The sequence below is a fragment of the Trichoplusia ni genome, chromosome 14 (assembly GCF_003590095.1).
Source record: "Trichoplusia ni isolate ovarian cell line Hi5 chromosome 14, tn1, whole genome shotgun sequence".
Lineage (NCBI taxonomy): Eukaryota > Metazoa > Arthropoda > Insecta > Lepidoptera > Noctuidae > Trichoplusia > Trichoplusia ni.
In genome coordinates, this window is record NC_039491.1 from 2,818,620 (window position 1) to 2,839,190 (window position 20,571).

The 20,571-nt window shown below is 36.9% G+C and overlaps 1 protein-coding gene across 2 annotated transcripts in view; it reads left to right on the top strand.

Moving 5' to 3' along the window:
- Positions 1–9,386, top strand: part of LOC113500567 — a 28,008-nt gene extending 18,622 nt beyond the window's left edge. Inside the window, exons 1-5 of one of the 2 annotated variants that reach the window (XM_026881413.1) lie at positions 2,142–2,420; positions 6,683–6,915; positions 7,569–7,672; positions 7,759–7,874; positions 7,950–9,386. In XM_026881413.1, the coding sequence (XP_026737214.1) occupies positions 6,685–6,915; positions 7,569–7,672; positions 7,759–7,874; positions 7,950–8,848 (1,350 nt within the window). In that variant the 5' untranslated portion in view covers positions 2,142–2,420; positions 6,683–6,684 and the 3' untranslated portion in view covers positions 8,849–9,386. Of the gene's footprint in view, positions 1–2,141; positions 2,421–6,682; positions 6,916–7,568; positions 7,673–7,758; positions 7,875–7,949 lie in introns of those variants that run through there. The other variant, XM_026881412.1, reaches the window with a different exon arrangement.
- Positions 9,387–20,571: the final 11,185 nt, after the last annotated feature.

Here is a 20,571-nt window from a genome sequence, read left to right on the forward strand (position 1 = left end):
TGGGCCGGGCACGCGCGTGCGGTCGGTTCGAGATAGCGCTGTCAACTGAACAAGCACGCGCGTGCACCCGCTAGCGGGCTTCGCGCGTGGACCCGTCCAACGTGATGCGTGATCACGTCGCGTGCATGCGTGCCCCATTGCACGGAAGTATCACGCGACGGGCTCACGAGCGTGTGCACGCGCATGGGCACGCGCGGGTCGTTTTTGTATGGACACGCGAGAGGCACGCTTAACGCAGTTTATGCCCTTACATGAATGACAAGACGCTCTGCTGACCTTTGTACTGAAATTGTATTTACAAACAAACCCTGTACAACCCAAACATATATGTTTATCATTTAGCACTGTAATTTATATTAATTTAGGTACTATGACTTTGTTCTTGGTGCCCCGTATATGATAACTGTGGAACTTGTCGAGATCACAAGCGTTATAAAAAGGAGAAAAAAACGGTCAAGCGCGAGTATAAAAAACTGTAAACAAATTGCACATCCATGAAATTTATGAAAGAACGAATCATTGTTTTTACCTTGATACTTATGTCTAGCTATCACGGTTCACGAGATACAAGTCTGATGGTGGTTTTACCCGTTAAATATGGAACCTTAAAAAGGTATGCACTAAATAAAACCCTTAAACATACGAGACAGAGAGTTACCACTCACTAAAATCTTAATTCAATAACCGAGTTTCACGTAACTTCAAAAGCAAAAATATTCAATAAACTAATAAACAGTTATAAAGGAACATAAACACACTCTTTCAGACCAATACGGTTCGTTAGAAGTTTACGGCTTCACTCGACTCCAAGTGAAGTTTCATGTTAGTGGATATTGCCAACAGGATTTCATGATCCATAACCTGACAGCTTAATAATAAAACTAAAGATCCGTATTACTCGGTGACAGCTAAGAGGTATCGCCATCGCCGTTGAACTGATAAGTCAAAGGTTCGAAGTATGGATGGGCTTTGTGTTAATTATCAGTTGCTAAAAACGGAAAAGGATAACAGCCAGCATCATTGAGAATTTCAAGGGTGTTAACAAGGGTTTCAAGGGTTTGTTACCCACCGCCCCCTTTTTAACGTATTTTAATACGGTAACCCACATTGTAAATCAATCAGATAAGAAGAAAGAGTTCTAAAAAAAACGTTGGAGAATAATAAAAAAAATTGTCAAATTTAGTTCAACAATAGTTTTTTCTACAACATTTTTTTATTATTATTAATTATTTCACACTCTCATCTATCTTTACAGGATCTTAGCCTAATGCGACAGAGAAGTAAATAATATTCTTATCCACACTAAATTGTCATTGTCATAAAGTTGTAATGACATCTTCCGTCTAGCGTTTTCTTAGACTGTGCTCCTGAACAGATACAAATGAATATCAATAATTTACTTCAAGCGACTGCCTATCTGTCTTTTATACGCCATTTACTGAGTAATAAGGTATGCGCGCGGAAGACTGACTGTCAAGGAATTTCTTATTATTAGCGCGATTATTTTAAATCCACTTTTTGCGTTTGTGTTCTTTATAATTCAGAAATTATTGTCAGTGGATAGTTGGCAGCTTGGATCCCTACATATGTTATTACATATAACATGAACGAAGTATAACTTAATCCACAAAGCTTTGATCTTCGTTCCGTACAACCTCTAGTTCGATACGAGTAACGAGCTCAGTCAAATATTCTAACCAAAGAATAACTCTTTGTAAAGATATGTCGATTTTTCATTAGTGAGTGACACTTCGTTCATCAAAACTGTGTTCTCGGCCGCTTACCAGGTATAATTACTTTTTGTTTATGCTGTGTTCACAAATGAATGAAAAACTCCCGCGAAAATGTTTCGATATCATTCCTCTCTTAATTAAAGTTGATTAGTGCGAATGTTTCCGTTCTAGATTAGTCTTCACAGAATGCTTTCTAATTACATTACACATTGTGCTGTTAAAACATTAGAACGTAGAAAGCTCAAAGTAATTACCTTTCGTTGAATCCTAATGGTAGATTTGGATTCTGCATCTAACTCGAAATAACCGATCATTCGTATATACAAGATAGTGTCAAACTATTATGAGTAGGTCTTGACAGTTATTTCCTGAAGTTGCATCTGCAACGGGATTGGTACCCGGGAGAGGGCGGGAGAGCCGAGCTCGGGGCTGGAGGGGCGGAGGGGGGTTCGGGGCTCGGCGGGAGGGGACGCGGAAACGGGTCAGTGCCAAAGCAGCCTTGGCCTGCCGGGGCCGCTGCCAGACCTGTTGATACTCAATCAAATGATCGTAACACTCGATTAGATAATGTCTGTTATTGCTCCGATTTGTTCACGAGTTCTGGATAAGTGACTGTGATTATGTAAAGTTGTGTTATGGTTATAAAAGACAATCAGTGAGTTAAGTGGACTTTCTAAGGATTTGCAGGTAAACTTTAAAGCTATTGCAACTTTTTGTTAATTAAACAAGCGAATCTTTGTTTCCAACTGGCAAAAAAATAATTTCTAATTCTTTGTTCTGAATTTGAACATGAAATATAATACGTGATTGAGGACCTCATTAAAGACAATGTTTTTCATCATTACGTGATTGAACACACTTTTCACCTCAAAGGATCATTCACTATAGAAAGAATCTTAAAAGAAATCCCATTTAAGAAAATATAATTAAAAAGATAATCGTGCAGCACAAAGTTCACCCCGCTACTGTTTCTCGGAAAACTCATTATTTTTCCCGGGGAAAAATTGTGAACCTAATTAGCTAATAATAACATTTCATGTACCACGCAGTGTTTCTTACTCTTTATCCGATAACAAAGAGGTATACTTATATAAGTCTAACTATAATTTACAACAAGGCTCTGCATTTTTAAATATGAAATGTGTTTTGTTTATAATAGCGCTGCAGAACTGTATACTGCTTTCCAACATGCAATAATCTTCTTGTAGAATTTTTATTACCCTGTCTGTACACCTAAAGCATTTATAGATTATATTGCCGTTTAAAAATAGCTTTGTAAACAAATGAAGTTGTAGTTATGTGTTTTGATAGAAATAAACTTCAGTTATTACAATTATTCAGGCTACATCTTTTTGGTGGATATAGTGGCCTTAAAGATCATGTGGCGGAGCTTATGCTTGCTACCTTTAAATCTCACTCTTGGCCAATGGTCTTATCTCGAATTGATCAGGGTTGACTGATTTCATACAGAGGCTTAAATGGTTAAAAAAACAAACTGAATAATAGAATAAAAAAGATTTATACAAATGCCTTAAACATTTTCTACAATATTCAAAGAAGAGAACAAGCGTGTGAACAAAAGAAAATCAAAGGAAAAAGTGTTCCGTCCACGAAAAGGTCAGCATTGAGTTTGTACAAAGTTTTATGGAACTCCGACATCAAAGTGAGTGAATGTGGCAAATAAAATGGACTTTGTTCTTCACTTTTTAATGCTTCTAAATTTGTACGAGATCGGTTTGAGAGTTTAAAATACTTCATGTTATACACCTGGAGCTTTGAATGAAAATAATATTACCTTTCGATTAGCATCTTTACCTGCAGCCGTTGATATTATGAGGGTAAATGGAACGTTTCTCTGTATGGACGGTAAAATTTCCTTTATGGTTTATTTCCTTCGTATTTTTTATTGGAAGTTGTCTCAGTCCTCTGTGATACTAAGAGATTTAATAAGTCACTATTTACATCTCTGATGTGTGGTGGTTGGTTGAAGTACATTTTTGTGGTTTGTTGTAACACACGAATCGCTCATGCTCAAAATGAGCCTTTTTTGAGCTGTGATAACAAATATTCCATTTTATCCTATGAGGTAGGATTACCTACAAATAAGCACAGAGTGACACAATTTACCATTTTTAATATCATCTGTCAAATAAATATACTTAGTTTCAATTATTATTTCGTAAAGCGCTCTTCATTTTAAACTTTCTCTTTCCCTCTTTACCCAATACACGAAATATAAAAGTAAAGTAAATAAACTCACCTAGAACTAGTAAATAAGCTTCGATACTCAATAAATGATTAATGTTAATGGATTTTAAGTGGAGCACTTTGTATAATCAACCTTGTATCTGCCTCTAGTACGGAAACCGAACAATACGGAGAGTTGGAGACTAGACAAGTGTAGCGTTCGATAGAAACAGGACGAAAATAAACAGATCTAGGCCACGCCCACGGGGTCCACGAGATCTACTCTCTTAGACGAGAGAATATCTCATTCAACACTCTGTTATTACACAGATATACAAACTCACCGTTTACAAATGACTGATTCAACAATTGCCTCATGTTCTGGGCCTTATTCCATTTTTAACCAGATACAGAATTAAAACAAGTGAATGAATTCGAATTGAATTGTTTTATTTTACAATACGTAGATACTAATTGGTTTTGAGACAGGTAGGTATTAGGTAGTTATACTATGAGTAGGGACCTGGTTTAAGGACGTGGTGGCCTTACGGTTCTATGGATGGATTTGTTTGCACGAGGTGCAGGTTCAATCCCAAAGCAAGCCAAAGTACCAATGTGAACCACATTATTTTGAAAAAAAATATGGTACATTCTTAATTATTCTCAATAAGTCTAAGGTTCCAGATGTCAAATTCTGAAATCGCCAACCCTTAATGAGCTAGCGTGGTAATGAAATGCAAATGAAGAGACCTGTGCCCAGTAGTTGGACGTATATAGGCTTGTTTTATACTTTTAGTAGGTGAAAGGTAGAAAATGTAGGTTATTGAAAACAAAGGCAAACAAGCCTATGATTAAACATATACAAGGTGTGCTTGCAAAGTATATAGTAGCTAGTCGCCTCTTCGCTGGCCGCACATTAAAACCTCAAAGAAAACTAAGCAAGGAAAATGCAAAAAAGAGTTATTTAAAAATACAACTTGTTATTTCTTGCCTTGGGAAAAAGGGGCGATGTCAGCAACTGTCGATAAATGGCGTGCACTCTATCATCGCTTTGTCAACCCTAAGCTTTTAAACAACACAGCAATACTGAGTGATGGTAAATACCTTAATAACAGACAACCTTAGGGTTGCTACTTAACCACCTGTCATACGGGTAATGTTATGCTGTCAGTCACGTGTTGACGCGACACCCCTGAGTAATTAATCTTTGGATGTATGTGTGGGGGAAGGAAAGTGTGTTTATAATTAGGGATGTCATTCTTATGAAATTAGAATTTTAATTTGAGAACGTATGGTTTCGAGAAAATAAAAATAAATAAAATAGACTGAAACTGCTGATATGATTTGCATTATACAAGCAATGTATATTTTCTTCAGATTAATTTTAATTATGTAAACCTGAAAAAGGCTGTGACGAAAATTCTATCTTGTTTACACATGTCTTTGTCTAGCCACTCCTGTTTCTCTTGGCATAACTTGACATACTGCGATTTGTTGTTTTGAAGGTGACCCGTCCAAAAAAAAGCACGTACTAAATAAGTTGGAAGAAGAAATGAAAGAACGTTTCAATGGATTACAAATACCGTAAACTCTTACTGAAGAAGTAAATTCACTGAAACACAAATCACTGAAATCACTCATTTTCTGTCAGCTATTACGGGACTTATCGAAATAATGCCACCGCTTAACAAAATTAGGTTAATTCCTCCCGAATATTTAATCCATTGACGAAATAAACCGTTCTAAGTTTAATAAATATTTAATGAAACGTATATAGCGGTAATCTTTTGTAAACCACAAGTAATTTGCTGTTAATCATGATGTTACAAAAAACATTGTGAATGTACTTTGAATTTGGAAAAAACTAAAAATTGGAAAAAACCCTGATCCTGAAATAGGAAACCCGTTTAAAAAAAACTATTGGTTTTAATTTAACGATATAACATTATTGTACTTTCACTTCCCTGTTTGAAACCTAACCGGAATTTGTTAACTATCCGGCGGGCTGCTACGCAACTAATACGAATATAAGTTTTGTTCCACGGTTTACTGAACTTAAACAAATTTTTATTCTTGTCATATTATTACAATACAATGAAGTAAAACTCTTTATATTTTAAAAGACAATCTTAATAAATACACAAGCAATATTGCAAAACAATTTGATAGATAAAGTGTTTCGTAGTTGTTTATTAAAACCCGCGGGTACGAGAAATTTATGGAATGCTTAATATATTAGCCGCAGCGCTCCAGCGTTTTACATCCTTTTTAATATACTGTAAAACTTGCGTTCATACATTAGCCCAGATACGGATTATAAAAGACATTTACGAGGTAAAAGTAGGCGAATAACTCTACATAAAACCTCACGCCATCCATATTTTACACATTGATGGAAAGCTTTCAACACAAGTTTTTGCTTGTTTTTCATAATTTCGGTCACCTTTGATGATGAACGAACGATGAACACATCGAACTTTTTAAAATGATAAGGTATTTAAAGACTTACTTCAACTGCATCTTCGTTTATCACAATATTATATATTCACATCACGTAAAGGCGCTATCAACAACAACCAACAGACTTTTCACGTCATGAATTGTGACATGTCAATATTTTTTATCACCACTTTCAAAAAACAGGCAGAAATAAGACCATGCCAGCCCATCTTCCAAAAGATTAAATGAGAACATACCTCTATTAATTTACAAAATGGAATATTGAATAAACTCATAATAAAAAACAAATCTATCTCACACAGCAATGATGCGGCGCGGTTCGATGGCCATGATGGGTGGTGGTGAACCACTCATCGTTGTGGAGGAGAGTGGCACCGAGGACACGGACTCCTCGCCGCGGTCGTCGGCTCCAGGGCGCGGGCTCTCCGTGGACCAGGAGTCACCGCCAGACCCGTACCACCTGTCCCCGTGGCGTGACACTCGCAAGCACTCGCTGCCCACACCCTCGTGCACCACTGGGCCTACTGCTAGCCAGGTACATAAAAGCAAGGAATTGAAGTCTTGGATTGGGCAGTAACAGTATACCAATTGCTAATTCCTGAAAACGCTACATTGAGCTGTTTCCGGAAAACCACACACGTGTTAGGGTTCAGTCTTTAAATAAAAGTTTTGCATTAGATAGGCAAAAGAAAAAACCCCTTGATCATATCTTTGTAACTGAAGTAATGCATACATGACAAAAAGCTCCTGAAAAAGATTCTGTATGAAATTAGATTCAAAAGAACGCATTTAAAACAATATTATTTAAAGTGCCGTTTACATGTGTTTAAAAAAATTGTTAGGTGCGGCAAACTTGTAGATAACTCAACATGAAATGAAAAATCTTCGAAATGGCTAACTTGAAACTGGGCCAAGACTCCGAGGTCATTATTATTGTTTTGATTGTTCAATCTTTGTTTACTATACCGATTTGTACGACTTATTGGTGTTTACTCTCAGCGTGAATGTTTCTACACGTGATTTGTTTCTATAAACACACCTACGGAGGCCTGTTCCATTATAGACAGATATTTCACGTGTTTATTTGTCACGAGATTTTCAATTGTTTTGACTCCTTGTTTAGATCAAATTTATTTTAGGTGACATGTTGTTCTTATAGCAGTATTACATAAGGTGTTGTGGTCGTAGGTTCGCCGTTTGTCTGAGAGGGGCGAGAGTGCTGCTCGCGATGCACGTGAAGCAGCATTTTTAGCCACGCTGAGCCAGGCACCACCGCAGCCTGGTGGTCGAAGGTATGTATTTTAAGATCTTTAATCAAAACCACCTATAAGAAAGTTCAAAATGTAATTTCAGTTCTAACGTATATGTCTCTTTGCAGACATTCCGTAGTAACGATATCTAAAGTGCCTCAGGCACTTTTTGGTCGCGGACGCCGTGAGTCTATCGCAGCTTTCCCGGCATTGGCTCGTCGCAGAGATTCCGGATCTAAGAAATGTGAGTCCATAACAATAATTAACACAATAATAAAATATTATTTTTTAATGAACAGATGGCATGTTTTGCGTACAGCTTTAGTTTCAATTACAGGCCCTCCGGCTACAGACACATTTGGCAGTACCCATAATCTACAGCTGGACATAATGGACGACATAGTTCAGGCGCGCAAAGTGCGCATGCGTCTTTGGAATACTTCCAATGAGCGCGTGTGCGAAGTCCAGCCGCTGGATGAGCGTTCCCCCATGAGCGGCTCCGTACGGTACACGAACCGCGGCCGCAGGCACTCAGACTACGTGGGCTCACCTTTGCCACCGATCCCAGCCCGCCGCCGAGCTTCAGAGATGCCGCCGCCGCCCCCCATTCCACCCCGCACTGGTGCCGGAGTCGTCTGCACTGACACAGATCTTCATCTCATGCTGAATGCGCTCACTTCCTCAGCCACTGAGATCGATACTTGCGGCAAACCGGAACGGACTAGGCGACTTGCTGACATGAGGTCGAGCAGTTTCGATGCCTCTTCGCTACGTGACAAACCACTGGACTCTGGTACTACTTGGTTCACTAGAAGACACCAGACCTTAGCTACTAAGAAAAAAGAAAATGAACCAAAGAAAACCAAAGTAACTTTTGCTCCGGACTCTAAACCAGCTCCCGGCGATGTTGCAGCCGTGGTTTGGGACAAACCATCCGGCTCCGTGGTGGATGCTAGTGCGCTCGGCAGTGCCATCGAAGTATTTCTACGAAAAAGCACTGCCGCAGAGCCAGGAGCATCTACATCCGGTGTAACAATTGTAAAAGAATTGGCTCCAAAAACCGAAGTTCGGCTGAAGGCTCGAGACATTCCGGCTACGGCCAGGCAGACAGGACGCCCCGAGGGCGAGCGCTGGTACCCCAACAGGCCCGAGGAAGAGGAAGCGTCAGAGAGCTGCGACGCTACTCTCTGCAGCTCATTAAAAGACCTTTTCGTGTAGACATAACATGTGTATTTAAAATCTTGTAAATTACATACCTTTAGTTGTCGAGTAATAAAGATTCGTTTCTAAAATGGAGAGTGAGAGGTACGCGGCGGCAGACGGTGGTCGTGCGCCGCCTACCTGATTGTACTTTATGAATCTTTCTATGTGATAGACTACGCGCCGGCGCCGGTCGTCCTGAGTCGACTCACGACCGACGCCTGATTCGCGTAAAATTATTTTTAGAGTAAATTCTATTTTCATTGTAAATTTTTTGATATTAGTGATCAGAATATTGACTTATTGTTAGATAGAGAATTATATTCGTAATTACCGGGCGCGCGTTTTCCACGCCGAGAGGCGGTCTCCCCCCGCGCGCCCGCCCCTCCCCGTCTCGTTCAACAATCTGTGTCTTGTAATCCAGTGTTACCATTAAAACGATTAAAACTTTCTCATATAGCAGATACTAAGGCGGAGACGTCGGGAGAAACGTACGCTTAATAGACGAAGGCGACTTCCTGTCGTCCTTAATCAATAAAAGTTTTTATCGATGTTACGCTGCATTTTTATTAGATAACTCCCCACACTTCCCGTACACACTACACTTAACAAAGCCCGAACCAGTGTTCTGTAAAACATACAGAACCAAAAATAGCTCGTGTCTAAACTGTTGAATGAACCGTCTACGTCACTTTACCCTGTTACGTGTAAACAAAAAGTTAGCGATATAATTTAAGAAGTAATACGTTGTAGAATCGAGGGCCAAATGTCGCTGACGCATATTTCTAAACAAAGAAGACTGACAAACTTATAAGTGACATCGGAACCAATTTGCCAAGTTTGACGTGATAACTTTTTCAATTACTTGGATAGGTAAGCTTCCATTCCAACCGTTTAAGTAAAATAAACGTAAGATATCGTTAATATTCTCATAAACCTGATAACAGTGAAACAATATTTCTGGTCCCCGTTTACCCTTCAAAGTTGAGGATCGATAAAGACATAGCCCCTCTACATCTACACGACTGACTATAGGCGAAAGAACAGACAAAATCTGATGCGTTGAATTAAAAATATGTGTCCCCTTTGATTAATTATTATATTAAGTAGAAAAATACTAGTGGCTGGAGAACCAAGTAAAAACTTCAGGGCCAACTTGAGGGCGGCCTACGTCCAGCATTGGACCTCGATACTCTGAATTGATTGATTGAATCGAGTAAAAAGGCCTTTCAAATTGTTTGACATACATCACAAAAATAAACCTTTTTAAACCCTCCCTAAACACATTAGCGCCGCACCATTCCTGCGGGTTCATCAGATGACTAAGTGACGTCATTATAAACGAGTTACAAGATAAAGTGACACATTCCTAACAGAATACGTTGTTAATTGCATGAAGAGGGCCATTTCAAGCTAATTTGAATGTCAACTCAGTTTCCAGAATTAATTGTGTTCGCTCAGTTCTGCGCTGCGGTGCTCGGTATAGTGGCAACCTCTAATTGTCCTCACTGTGGCATTTGCAACGGAATGTTTAATAGAGCTAACTATATTACATTCAGGGGTGGATTCGGGGAGTTCCTTCTTAATGTTAAACTAAAAGGTAGTATTTAGGTGTAGTAAGCTTAGCGCAAACGTAAAAAAACCCTTATTTTTACTTCTTTTTTTCGCTCATTTGTTGCTCACTAGGCTCTAGGTTTGTTGCATTCATGGGAGGGCATAGAATCTTGGAAGATGACATATTTTGTCGTGCTCTGGTGGTATATGGTGGTAATAACTCGGGTGTGATAATCGGGGCATGCGTGCCGTTTGCTCTCACAGGCTAGCTCAAATTGATACACTGCAAATATTGACTCAAAATGGAAACACAACATTTTCTAGACTAGTCTAGAAAACTATGACTATTGAGTTCGTTTTGACTATAATTTTTAAGGTAAAAATGGTATGAAAAAGCGATAGCATTTATCCTATTCGATGAATCAATCATTTCATTTCATTATAAAATGATTTTTAAAATTGTGACACTCCTGCAAAAAATTGTTTACTACATATCAATCAACCAATTGGAAAACAATATCCAATTTTCTTATTGACTGGTGCCAAATAAAAATAAGTTATTTAAATTGAAGTTGATTGGAAATAAAAGTTGAATATCTGTTCAATCATGTGTTTAATAGAAATTTTCCACCATTTCAGTCGCGGTTCATGAAATAAAATGAATAGGTTTTGTAATGGAATGGTAACTATTGGTAAAATTAGAAGCAGGATGGCGATCTACTGGGAGTAGAGCTAGGTCTCGACTGCTATATTCTTACTTGGCGACTTTGTGATAAGGCGTCAGATTGTAATTTAGAGGAATGGTGACACGAGAAAAGTTTTTGCTGATCCTGACGCCAGTATCCAATCCTGACGTCACTCGCGGTAATGCATAAACGGTAAGTTGTAAAAGGTACAGTAAATAAAGACTCAAAATCAGTGTTTTAAAATCTGAAAGCATGGTGTTTGCCATCTCATTAAATAGATAGTCGAATAGGGATGACAGCAATATTTTTTTCTACTTATCCGTCTTGCAGTATAATAAATAATATGGATACCTACGTATTTTTTCTGTTGTCCCGCAAACACGAATATATTTATAACAGTGAACTAACGCGTGACGACACGTTAGTGTTTAACAATGGCGTTACAGCTTTTCAACTTTAAAACAGTTTATCTGAGCGGACTTAGAAGACATATTATACCATAATTAAATGTATTGGTACTTTCTTCTTTCTAATCTTTTTAGCGTAACGGGCATTTTCACTGGTTGCCTTTTTCTTTTTCAAGCATAAAACCATATTTACGAGTACGTAAACAAAATACATTTTCATAGTTTCATTAAAATTTTACGTCTTAAGATAAAAATATGGGCCGTTTTTTCTCGAGTCCGCTTTATAAATTACAATTACAAACAGTTAGTAATTCGAAAGATTAAGTTGAAATATATTTTCAAGTTCTTAATACCTGATAGTCATATATTTAAAAAGTGCCTTGCCTGAATTACTACGAAACTAGGTTATTTTCTTGAACTTATTCTCTATATCATAAGTTCACGGTCTGTACAATTAGTACAGAAACCTAAAAATTTTAGTTAAACGGTAAACACGGTCATAAATTTTATTGGTGAACCATATTTTTTTGTATAGAGTCGCGAATCCGACTTACAATAGACAGCCTTTTTCTAGTACGTCTTTATATCATTCAATCAAAATTACCCTATATTATTTTCAACACAAATGCATCATAAATTCCGACAAACAATACACAGATATTAACCGACCACAGCACGTATACACTCTGTGCCTTCCGGCATTTAATTAAATAGTAGTCCAGCAAACTGTACGTTATTGCTTTTTATGACTGAGAAAACGCCTTTGAGTCGCGCGACTGTTTCCAGTAAAGGATAACTTTTGTCAGCTTTTAAGTTTTTAATTTATAATTTCATCTCTGCACCGACACAGGAATGCTGCCTTTTCAAGCTTCCTTTGTCCTACAGTCGTACAAATTGGGCTAGTCATACAATTGCCTTACTGTTTTGTTCAACATGCTATTCATTTACCTTCTCTTTGCGATAGTTTTGGAACATATTATATATTATCGTATAAGACCGCAGTCCAAAAGTAGTGCTAATTAGGCTCAATTAATAAACTCAGCTTATTACGATCCAATTCTAGACGTAGGCCCACCCAAGTAACAAAACAATACCCAGGCCTTCAGATTAAAATAAACAATTTTCCTAAACATCTTAGCCGTCTGTTTCATCATTTAATGTCATCCATGAAATGTCAAATATGAATGCAATATCAGTACTATTCGGTATTGATTTTACTATACGCCACTAATCCACGTCAACTGAAGCTATATATCAGTGAACTGTTATTAAAAATCCTCTGCTTCCTTTGTGTACCCTTTGGCCGAGCGTCCGACGCATAATAGGCGGATTTTCCATTGTCCGCTACGTCGTCCAGTGACAACTTAATTCCTAAATTAGATTCTGGTTTATTTCACGATATGATATTTTATGGAGGCTTTAGATCACATACCCTTTAGGTACTAAGTTGATTTTAATCTATAATAACATTAAAAAGGGGTAGAATTAGTGACGATAATCGAGTAATCTCAAAAATTAGAGAGCCGATTTTGAAAATTATTTTACCAAGTGGCATATCGACGAAGTGGGCAAAGCTCAGGCAGTGATAATCTGGTATTTAAATATCGTCACCAGCTTTATGTCACTGGTTTTGAGGCTTAATGACGTCATAACCTAAATATATAATTTAGGTCATAGGTCAGGCTATTATAATTTTATCTGAAATAAGTTATTAAGGGATTGTCGTAAGTGGTTTCACGTGTCTGAATTCAATTAAGTCTAAATGTGCCTTCTTCGGTTTGGCCTTTACCCGGTTCATTGGATTTGTGGGTCTCACTGTATTTTGGTGAACCCATTTTAAAATTGAGCTCTTTATTTAATTGAGAAATTTATTCATGTTTTTTATTGAAGAGTATCGGTTAAGTGAACTGGAAAATGAGTCTATTGATATTTTTTTTGCAACAAACTCTGTTTGCATTTCAAAAGAAAAACGAAAATTCTGGAGCAAGTACTAAATCATCATGCAACTCATCATTGGCCTAGCCTTTTCCCAACTATGATGGGGTCGGCTACCAATCTCACCGGTTTCAGCTAAGTACCAGTGTCTTACAAGGAGCGACTGCCTATCTGACCTCCTCAACCCAGTTACCTGGGCAACACGATACCCCTTGGTTAGACTGGTTGTCGGACTTTTTCAAGCTTCTGACTACCTGTAACGACTGTCAAAGATGTAGGAATATCAGCCGGGACCCTCAATTTAACGTGCCTTCCGAAACACGAAGGAACTCGTTATGACAAAGATGGTCACCCATCTACGGACCAACCGCGTCAAGCATAGCTTAACCTGTGATCGATTCACTTATGCGGTTATAGCTTAGCCACGAGCTCCTCATCATGCAACTGTTTTCTGAAATTACTTTTAATTTGTTACTGTTTATTTTTTAACCTCAACAAAGAGGTTAAATATTCGGTGTTAAAATCAAACGTTATTTATGACAGACTCGTCATTGCGGTTTACCTAGTGCCCTATATAGAGGTGAGGACATTATCGCGTATACAGATATGATCTACAACCTACATGCATGGCATGTGATTGCACCATACATAAACATGACAACAATTACGATTAACTTAATGACAATGAAAAAACATCACTGTAAAAATAAGCTCCAAAAAGTTTCATAGTACCTAGGTAATAAATCCTCATGTTTTATCGAACTCAAGTCAGAACATTGATATTCCAGAATTGACATAACAAACTTACGTACCTGTTTGTGCTCAATAATATTTGTTGACTCGAACATCTGCAATCACAAAGCTAGTATGTTATTCCAACATAAATCCGTCACACTTTGGATAAATTCAATTTGAACTCAAATAAATCAACACGTTTCGTTACAAATGTAGGAGTCGTGTTTCGAATACGTATGAGGTACATGTGTGCAAATCCTATTTGAGATTTACACTCAAATTGGCCGAAACGTGATGGAAGAGACAGCCGCAACGACGTGATTGGCTTAGCCGTGTGTACGCTGCCTTAGCCTTCGTTGGAAAACCAATACCTGCACCCATGTAATTTAATTCTGATTGCTGTAATCTAGGTCAGCTTTAATGTTTTGCTGATGGAGTCATGATCGAAATTTTAACATTCAATTAATATCTGTATGTTTTCATATTCATAAATCTGTCAGTATTTAAATCAAATCGTGCTGAAATGGTTCATAATAAATGATATTTTATTCAAATATATTTTCGTGACTCATAAAAATGTTCGTTAACATAGCAACCAGCATTACACATTTAATTCGGTCAATGTTTATTACAGATTATATTATATTATGTGATATAAATCTAGTTCAAACATATGGACTGGCCTTTTGAAGTTAGACATAATACGCCGTAATAGATGTGAACCATTCTGTGTCTGATGGCACACATAAATCAGACATACACCATGTCTATCTCTATTTTAGGAAGCTTCACGTTTCAATGGACATCGGTACCACCTAACAGACTACTAGTATTATTAAACTAGTTCATTGACAAATGTTCTGTATATAGGTACAAGTTTAATAGATTAATGTTTTTAAGAAATACGATGACGTCGCGGTTAAACTAGTGGGCTGAGTTAGAAACATCACACTGCGTTCCATAACGCAAGTAATAGATGTCGCAGTAAAAACGGCCAGGTTAAAATGGGAGTGGGATGGTCATGTTTCGTGAATGCAGCCCGAACGATGAGCAAAAATCGTCACCCACTGGACGCCAGAAGGACATCGTCATCGAGGTCGTCCGCGGTGAAGGTGGTGGGATAATCTAGTCAAATATGAAATCACAATAGACGAAGAGGTTTAGGAAAAAGGAGAGGCCTTTTCTCAGCAGTGGGATCTAAAAAGGCTAAAAAAAGTTGAGATGAAAATCTTTCATCTTCGGTATCTCATGCAGGAATTAACGCGATATAAACTAGTCAAATGTATTATATCTCAGAGAGTAAAGCAGACAACGCTCGGGCTAATGACAATATGTTTACAAAAATGTAGGGCGCTAACGTATCTTCTCGAAAGGTCACGTGACCTACACTCCTCGATTATTGAGCTTTAATCAGCATTAGTAATGCAGAAAGTACAAACTATTAAAGAAGTGTTATTTTCGAGTCTTTACTTTAAAGGGTAGGGTACAGTGTTTGCGGATAAGTGGAAGGTGATCTTGTCTGTATGCTGGGCGTACTGTGAGATGAGTGCATGATTGAGTGACGCCATATGTTTTACTATTTAGTTTAATTTTGGCTCTAGCTTAGTGGTTTTTGCATTACTATATATTAATAAAAAAAACAAATGAACCCAGTGATGTGTATTGATTTGTATTGTCGGGCTATTAAAAAAATATCAATTATAACTTAAATTATAAGTTTTCGAGCAAACAACCCGATGCCTTAGACTTCAATTCAAATACATTAACTCGGAGTATACATATTTGAATAGGTTCATTACTCTGTACACGACAAACATTAACGTTAAACCAACATGAATCCAATATGTCGTATAATCAATATGTAGTTTTGTACTTAAACTAAAGATATACATCTGAATGGAAAAGAGCTTTTGTAGTATTAGTTTTTAATACGTTTGTGCACATGTTATTGTTCCGAAAGATGTTTTGATACTAAATGCGATACAATGTGATTAATTTTAAGTATTTATGTTTAAATTAAGGTTAGCAATTGGATGGTTTATATTTAAGGATTGGATTTTTTTGCAGCTCAGGGACATTCATTCTATTAACTGGTAAAAGGCTCAAGAAATCGGGTATTTGACTAAGGACCGATTTTTCAATCGCCGGATAACTTTTATCTGACACATATGTTTAAGATTTTGACAGCTTTTATAAAGAACAAGAGACTAGAGTGGAGAGTAAAGAGTCCGTCAGACAGATTTCCAAAAAAAGTTGATTACGCATTTTTCATTTTATCACATCATTAAAAATCAATTAATATAAAAAGCACTTAAGTTTTGGTAGTAGGAGTTAAAGACATCACTTGCTAGAAAAAAAATCATACTGGTTAATTTCTATTATTATCGTTATTTTTTTATGTCATCAGTCGAGGGTATAATGCTATTGACGAATGCGATATTATGAATAGTATGTGTGTGACCTAAACTAAACAATAGGGTAGCAAGTCTTTGAGAGGAGATCGTTCAGTTTGACCGTGAGCAGCTCTTTATAAAATGCTGACTGACTATATTTCTACTACGACGTCTGAGAAAAATCTTTTATAGAAATGAAGGTCGTGGCAATGCCTAACGTTATGCTACTGCGTATAAATTTTCTTAAAATAGTCCAGTCATCAATAAACTTAGGAATTAAAATTGTTTATTTAAATAACCAATACTACATGATTGCTTTTTTACTCTTTTGGGCGCAGTCGCCTATGAAAAGGATTTATCGACCAAATATTTCGTCTATTATTTTTAAGGGTGCGTTACCCAAAATGCAAAAACAGAAACGTCGCATCTGTCCACCTGTCACCAGGTTGTATCTCATAAACCGTGATAGCTAGACAGATCAAATCAGATATGATGTATTTGAAGGCTGTTTTAGCAACATCTATTTAAAATATTTAGCGAAATTTGGAACAGAAATTATTGGAGATAGATGTTGTTTCAATAGTCTATTTGTGCGAATCCGACTCTCACTTAAACGTTTCTATTTATGGGGCATTTTAAATGACATTGCGTATTGATTTCTTCTGATTTTTTTTTCATTTCTACGCAAATCTAAAATTTTAGCTAATCTATTGACTCACTTACAGGGGTTCAAATGTTCGAGATGGTTCATAACAAGCTCTTTTTACTCAATAGGTAATTTGTGTGAGTGGCGGTCCCTTTCATGATATATTTTTAACAAGCTGAAAACTCGGGAACACCATTGATGATCCACGTCAGTTAATGATAAGGGTTGCAATGATAATACTGAATTAGGTTCATTTGATTTAAACAGGGTTTGGGTATATTATTACCGCCCATGTTTACAGTTTGGTTTGCCATGGATAAAGTGAATGACAAATGAGAGAAAACTAAGGTTTTATGTGAAAGTCTATTCTTACGATGGATAACTATAATCTTCTTTTGTTTTTGCTTTAAAAACGAGTTCCGAAGGAATTCAAGGTCATTCTTGCGGGAAGTTTTTCGACATTTAAGTTACGTTAAAGACCGCCCAGTCTCCGACCAAGCCGTCATAGTTCACACAAATGCTGGTCCTACAAAGAGATCGATATGTCTACAGCCTATAAGCTATAGGGTACATGAACCGCTCCTACCTTTCACCTGATAAACTATTCAGAAAAAGAACTCATGTATCATTAACCTATTTCCCTTCATAAATAGGTGAAGGGATATTGTTTCAAAAGCCGGTAAGTCTGTCTGTTGTATCAGATGTCTCGTAAGTAAAAGGAGAGCCATTTTGAACGTGACACCGTGAGTCACGACCCTCGCCGCAACATTACGATTCTGTTTGAATTGTCACTGAGTATTCCACAGGAATGTCAAATTCTTAGGTGATAAATATGTTAATGATTCTAAGAATGAAATGTTGCTTATTTTATATTATACAAGTTGTATAGAGCAGCGAGAGGGTTGGTATCTAAACTAATAAAGCGAGGAATCCATATTTAGTTTAACATAGTTTGCAATATACAATAGTCACTCAGCAAAATTTTGCAACCAAGACGCATAAACAATCAAAGACACCGGATCCTCAATAATAGGGTTCCGTATTTACTCTTTGGGTACGGACCCTATATTTAAAGGTTCTGGTAAAGTTAATAAAATACAAGCAAATGAGGTGTTACCTTATTTTATGTAGTCGTACCCCAACGTATTTTACCACTGTCCTATAAAAAGTGCATGCAGTTGTTGCGCCGTTTCTTCTTCACAGCCAGAGCAATTAGGAAACTGTGAAGGGTGGGCTATACGGGGTGCTGTCTATATAAATGACACTTTGACGTTTCAAAAGTGCTACCCTTTCTTGAATAAATGATTTTGATTTTATATTATTTACACCATTGCTGAAGAAATTTTCATATCAACACTGAAACATAATTTTGTTTACTCACTACTCATACATCACTTTGTCTTTTCTATTGATTGTTCGTGATGTTCAAATGTCATTAATATACCTAGGTGACTCACGATTAAACTGTCACTTGTTTGACATGAAAATCAATAGCAATAAGTTATTTCTCGGTCTAGTTGGCTGACATAAAACATATAGGTAGGTAAGTGTATAGTAAAGAGAATAATTTAAGTCTATAGTGGTTTCTTAGGTTTACGCGAATGTTAGACATTGAAATGAAACGACTTTTACGGATTTTATCGCGGTTTAATTTTTGGTTTTAGTTCCCAAGTTAAGTCTAGTTTTAAGTATCGTTAGTAGGTAGAGTAAGTAGAGTCCACGTTTCTCATGTTAAGAAGACATGAGCGTCTATTAACAGGTTGGTACGTAACTAAGTTTCCGTAACTAAAGTGTGTACCTATAATAGGCATGCATACGAGACACTATGTTACTTAATTTCTAATTTGTTAAATATGTATGTTATGCTGTTGGTATACCTAATAAATAAATAAATAAAGGGTAAAATAGGACGCTACGGTCACCGTGGCACGGGTGTCTGTCCGTTTGCCCGTCAGACTTTCACCAGGCTCTGACGACGACTTCTTCAACGACTTAACTTGAAAAAACCGTGATAGCTAAACAGATGTAATGTTCAAAGATGTATTTATGCTTGTTCTATAACAACAAACACGAAAAAACGCAGTTAATCAGTTTGGTTTGTGTCAATTTTTTTGTAAATTTTGTATTTGACCTACCTGTACGGCTTTACAAAACGGAAAGTTAAAAGCAAATATGTTAACCTATTCTTCATTTATTGAATACGTAAAGGTAAAAAGTTCTGGTAATAAATGGCTTTCGGGTCTCGACGCATCACATACGTTCGTTTAGATCGATATTAAATTTCACAGACGATTCGAATCGCCTAATAATCGAAAAGAGGATATTTATCCCGCATTATCACAGCAAAAAAACTGAATACTGATAGTACAGTAAAAATAAGACAGTTGTAAATGCCCGCTTAATCCACAACATGTAGCCTAGACTAGTCTTATAAACGTGGCAAAAAAATAAAGATAAAGATGTAAGTAGTGTATTTTATGTTGGTCTACGTTGTTATTTATTTTATACACCTTCCTCTTCATATCCCTGCATCACCCTTTCATTGACTGGCAGAGAATGCCACAGGCATTAAGTCCACCATTGTACATGTTTTTTATAAGAAGTGTAAATAAATAAATAATAACAGCTATACTAATGTAATTGCTGCTTAGATAGTTCGATTTGAAATTATCTCCTTAATTAAAAGTGAGTTGAATTCGTATCCGTATCGTAGTAGTCGTCGCCCTAAATAATTTACGATTTGCTCTGTCCCATTTTATGACTACACCTTAAAAAAAACGTTCAAAAAGCAAAAAACATAAAACGCTCTGACTGTTTAGTCAGGTAGGTATTAACGTAATGGAAAAAGACCTGCTGTAATACAAATAAAAGTTTTACGGTACTTTTATATCTATTACAGAGAAATGTTTTGAGGTTTTATTTAACAAACCGACATTTAAATTGGGTCTCTCCCCTGAGTTGAAACGTAGGCGATAAAATAATACGGATTTTATGTAGTCGGTACGTGAGTCGCTACATTATTTCATGTTTCACAGAATGATGATAAATTATGAGTCGCGCATTGATTTTCGAGTTGACAATGACATGCAATGTTTCTATCTACGTATCGATGTTGTTTTACGAAAACTGAGTACTACTAGCATTTGAAGTTGTTTTGATTTATTTATTAATTGATTGCAGTTTAACAGCTCAAATTTAAACTGTTATGTACCTATAAATATTAAATCTGCAAAACACAAACACCATCTCTCGAATTCTAGAACGTATACACATATACGTCACATAATACGGTTTATTATGTGACGTAATTCAACTTGCTTGTTTCCACAGTTTATTTTCACACATATATTTTTGAATGAATATTTCTTGCAAATACGTATTATAT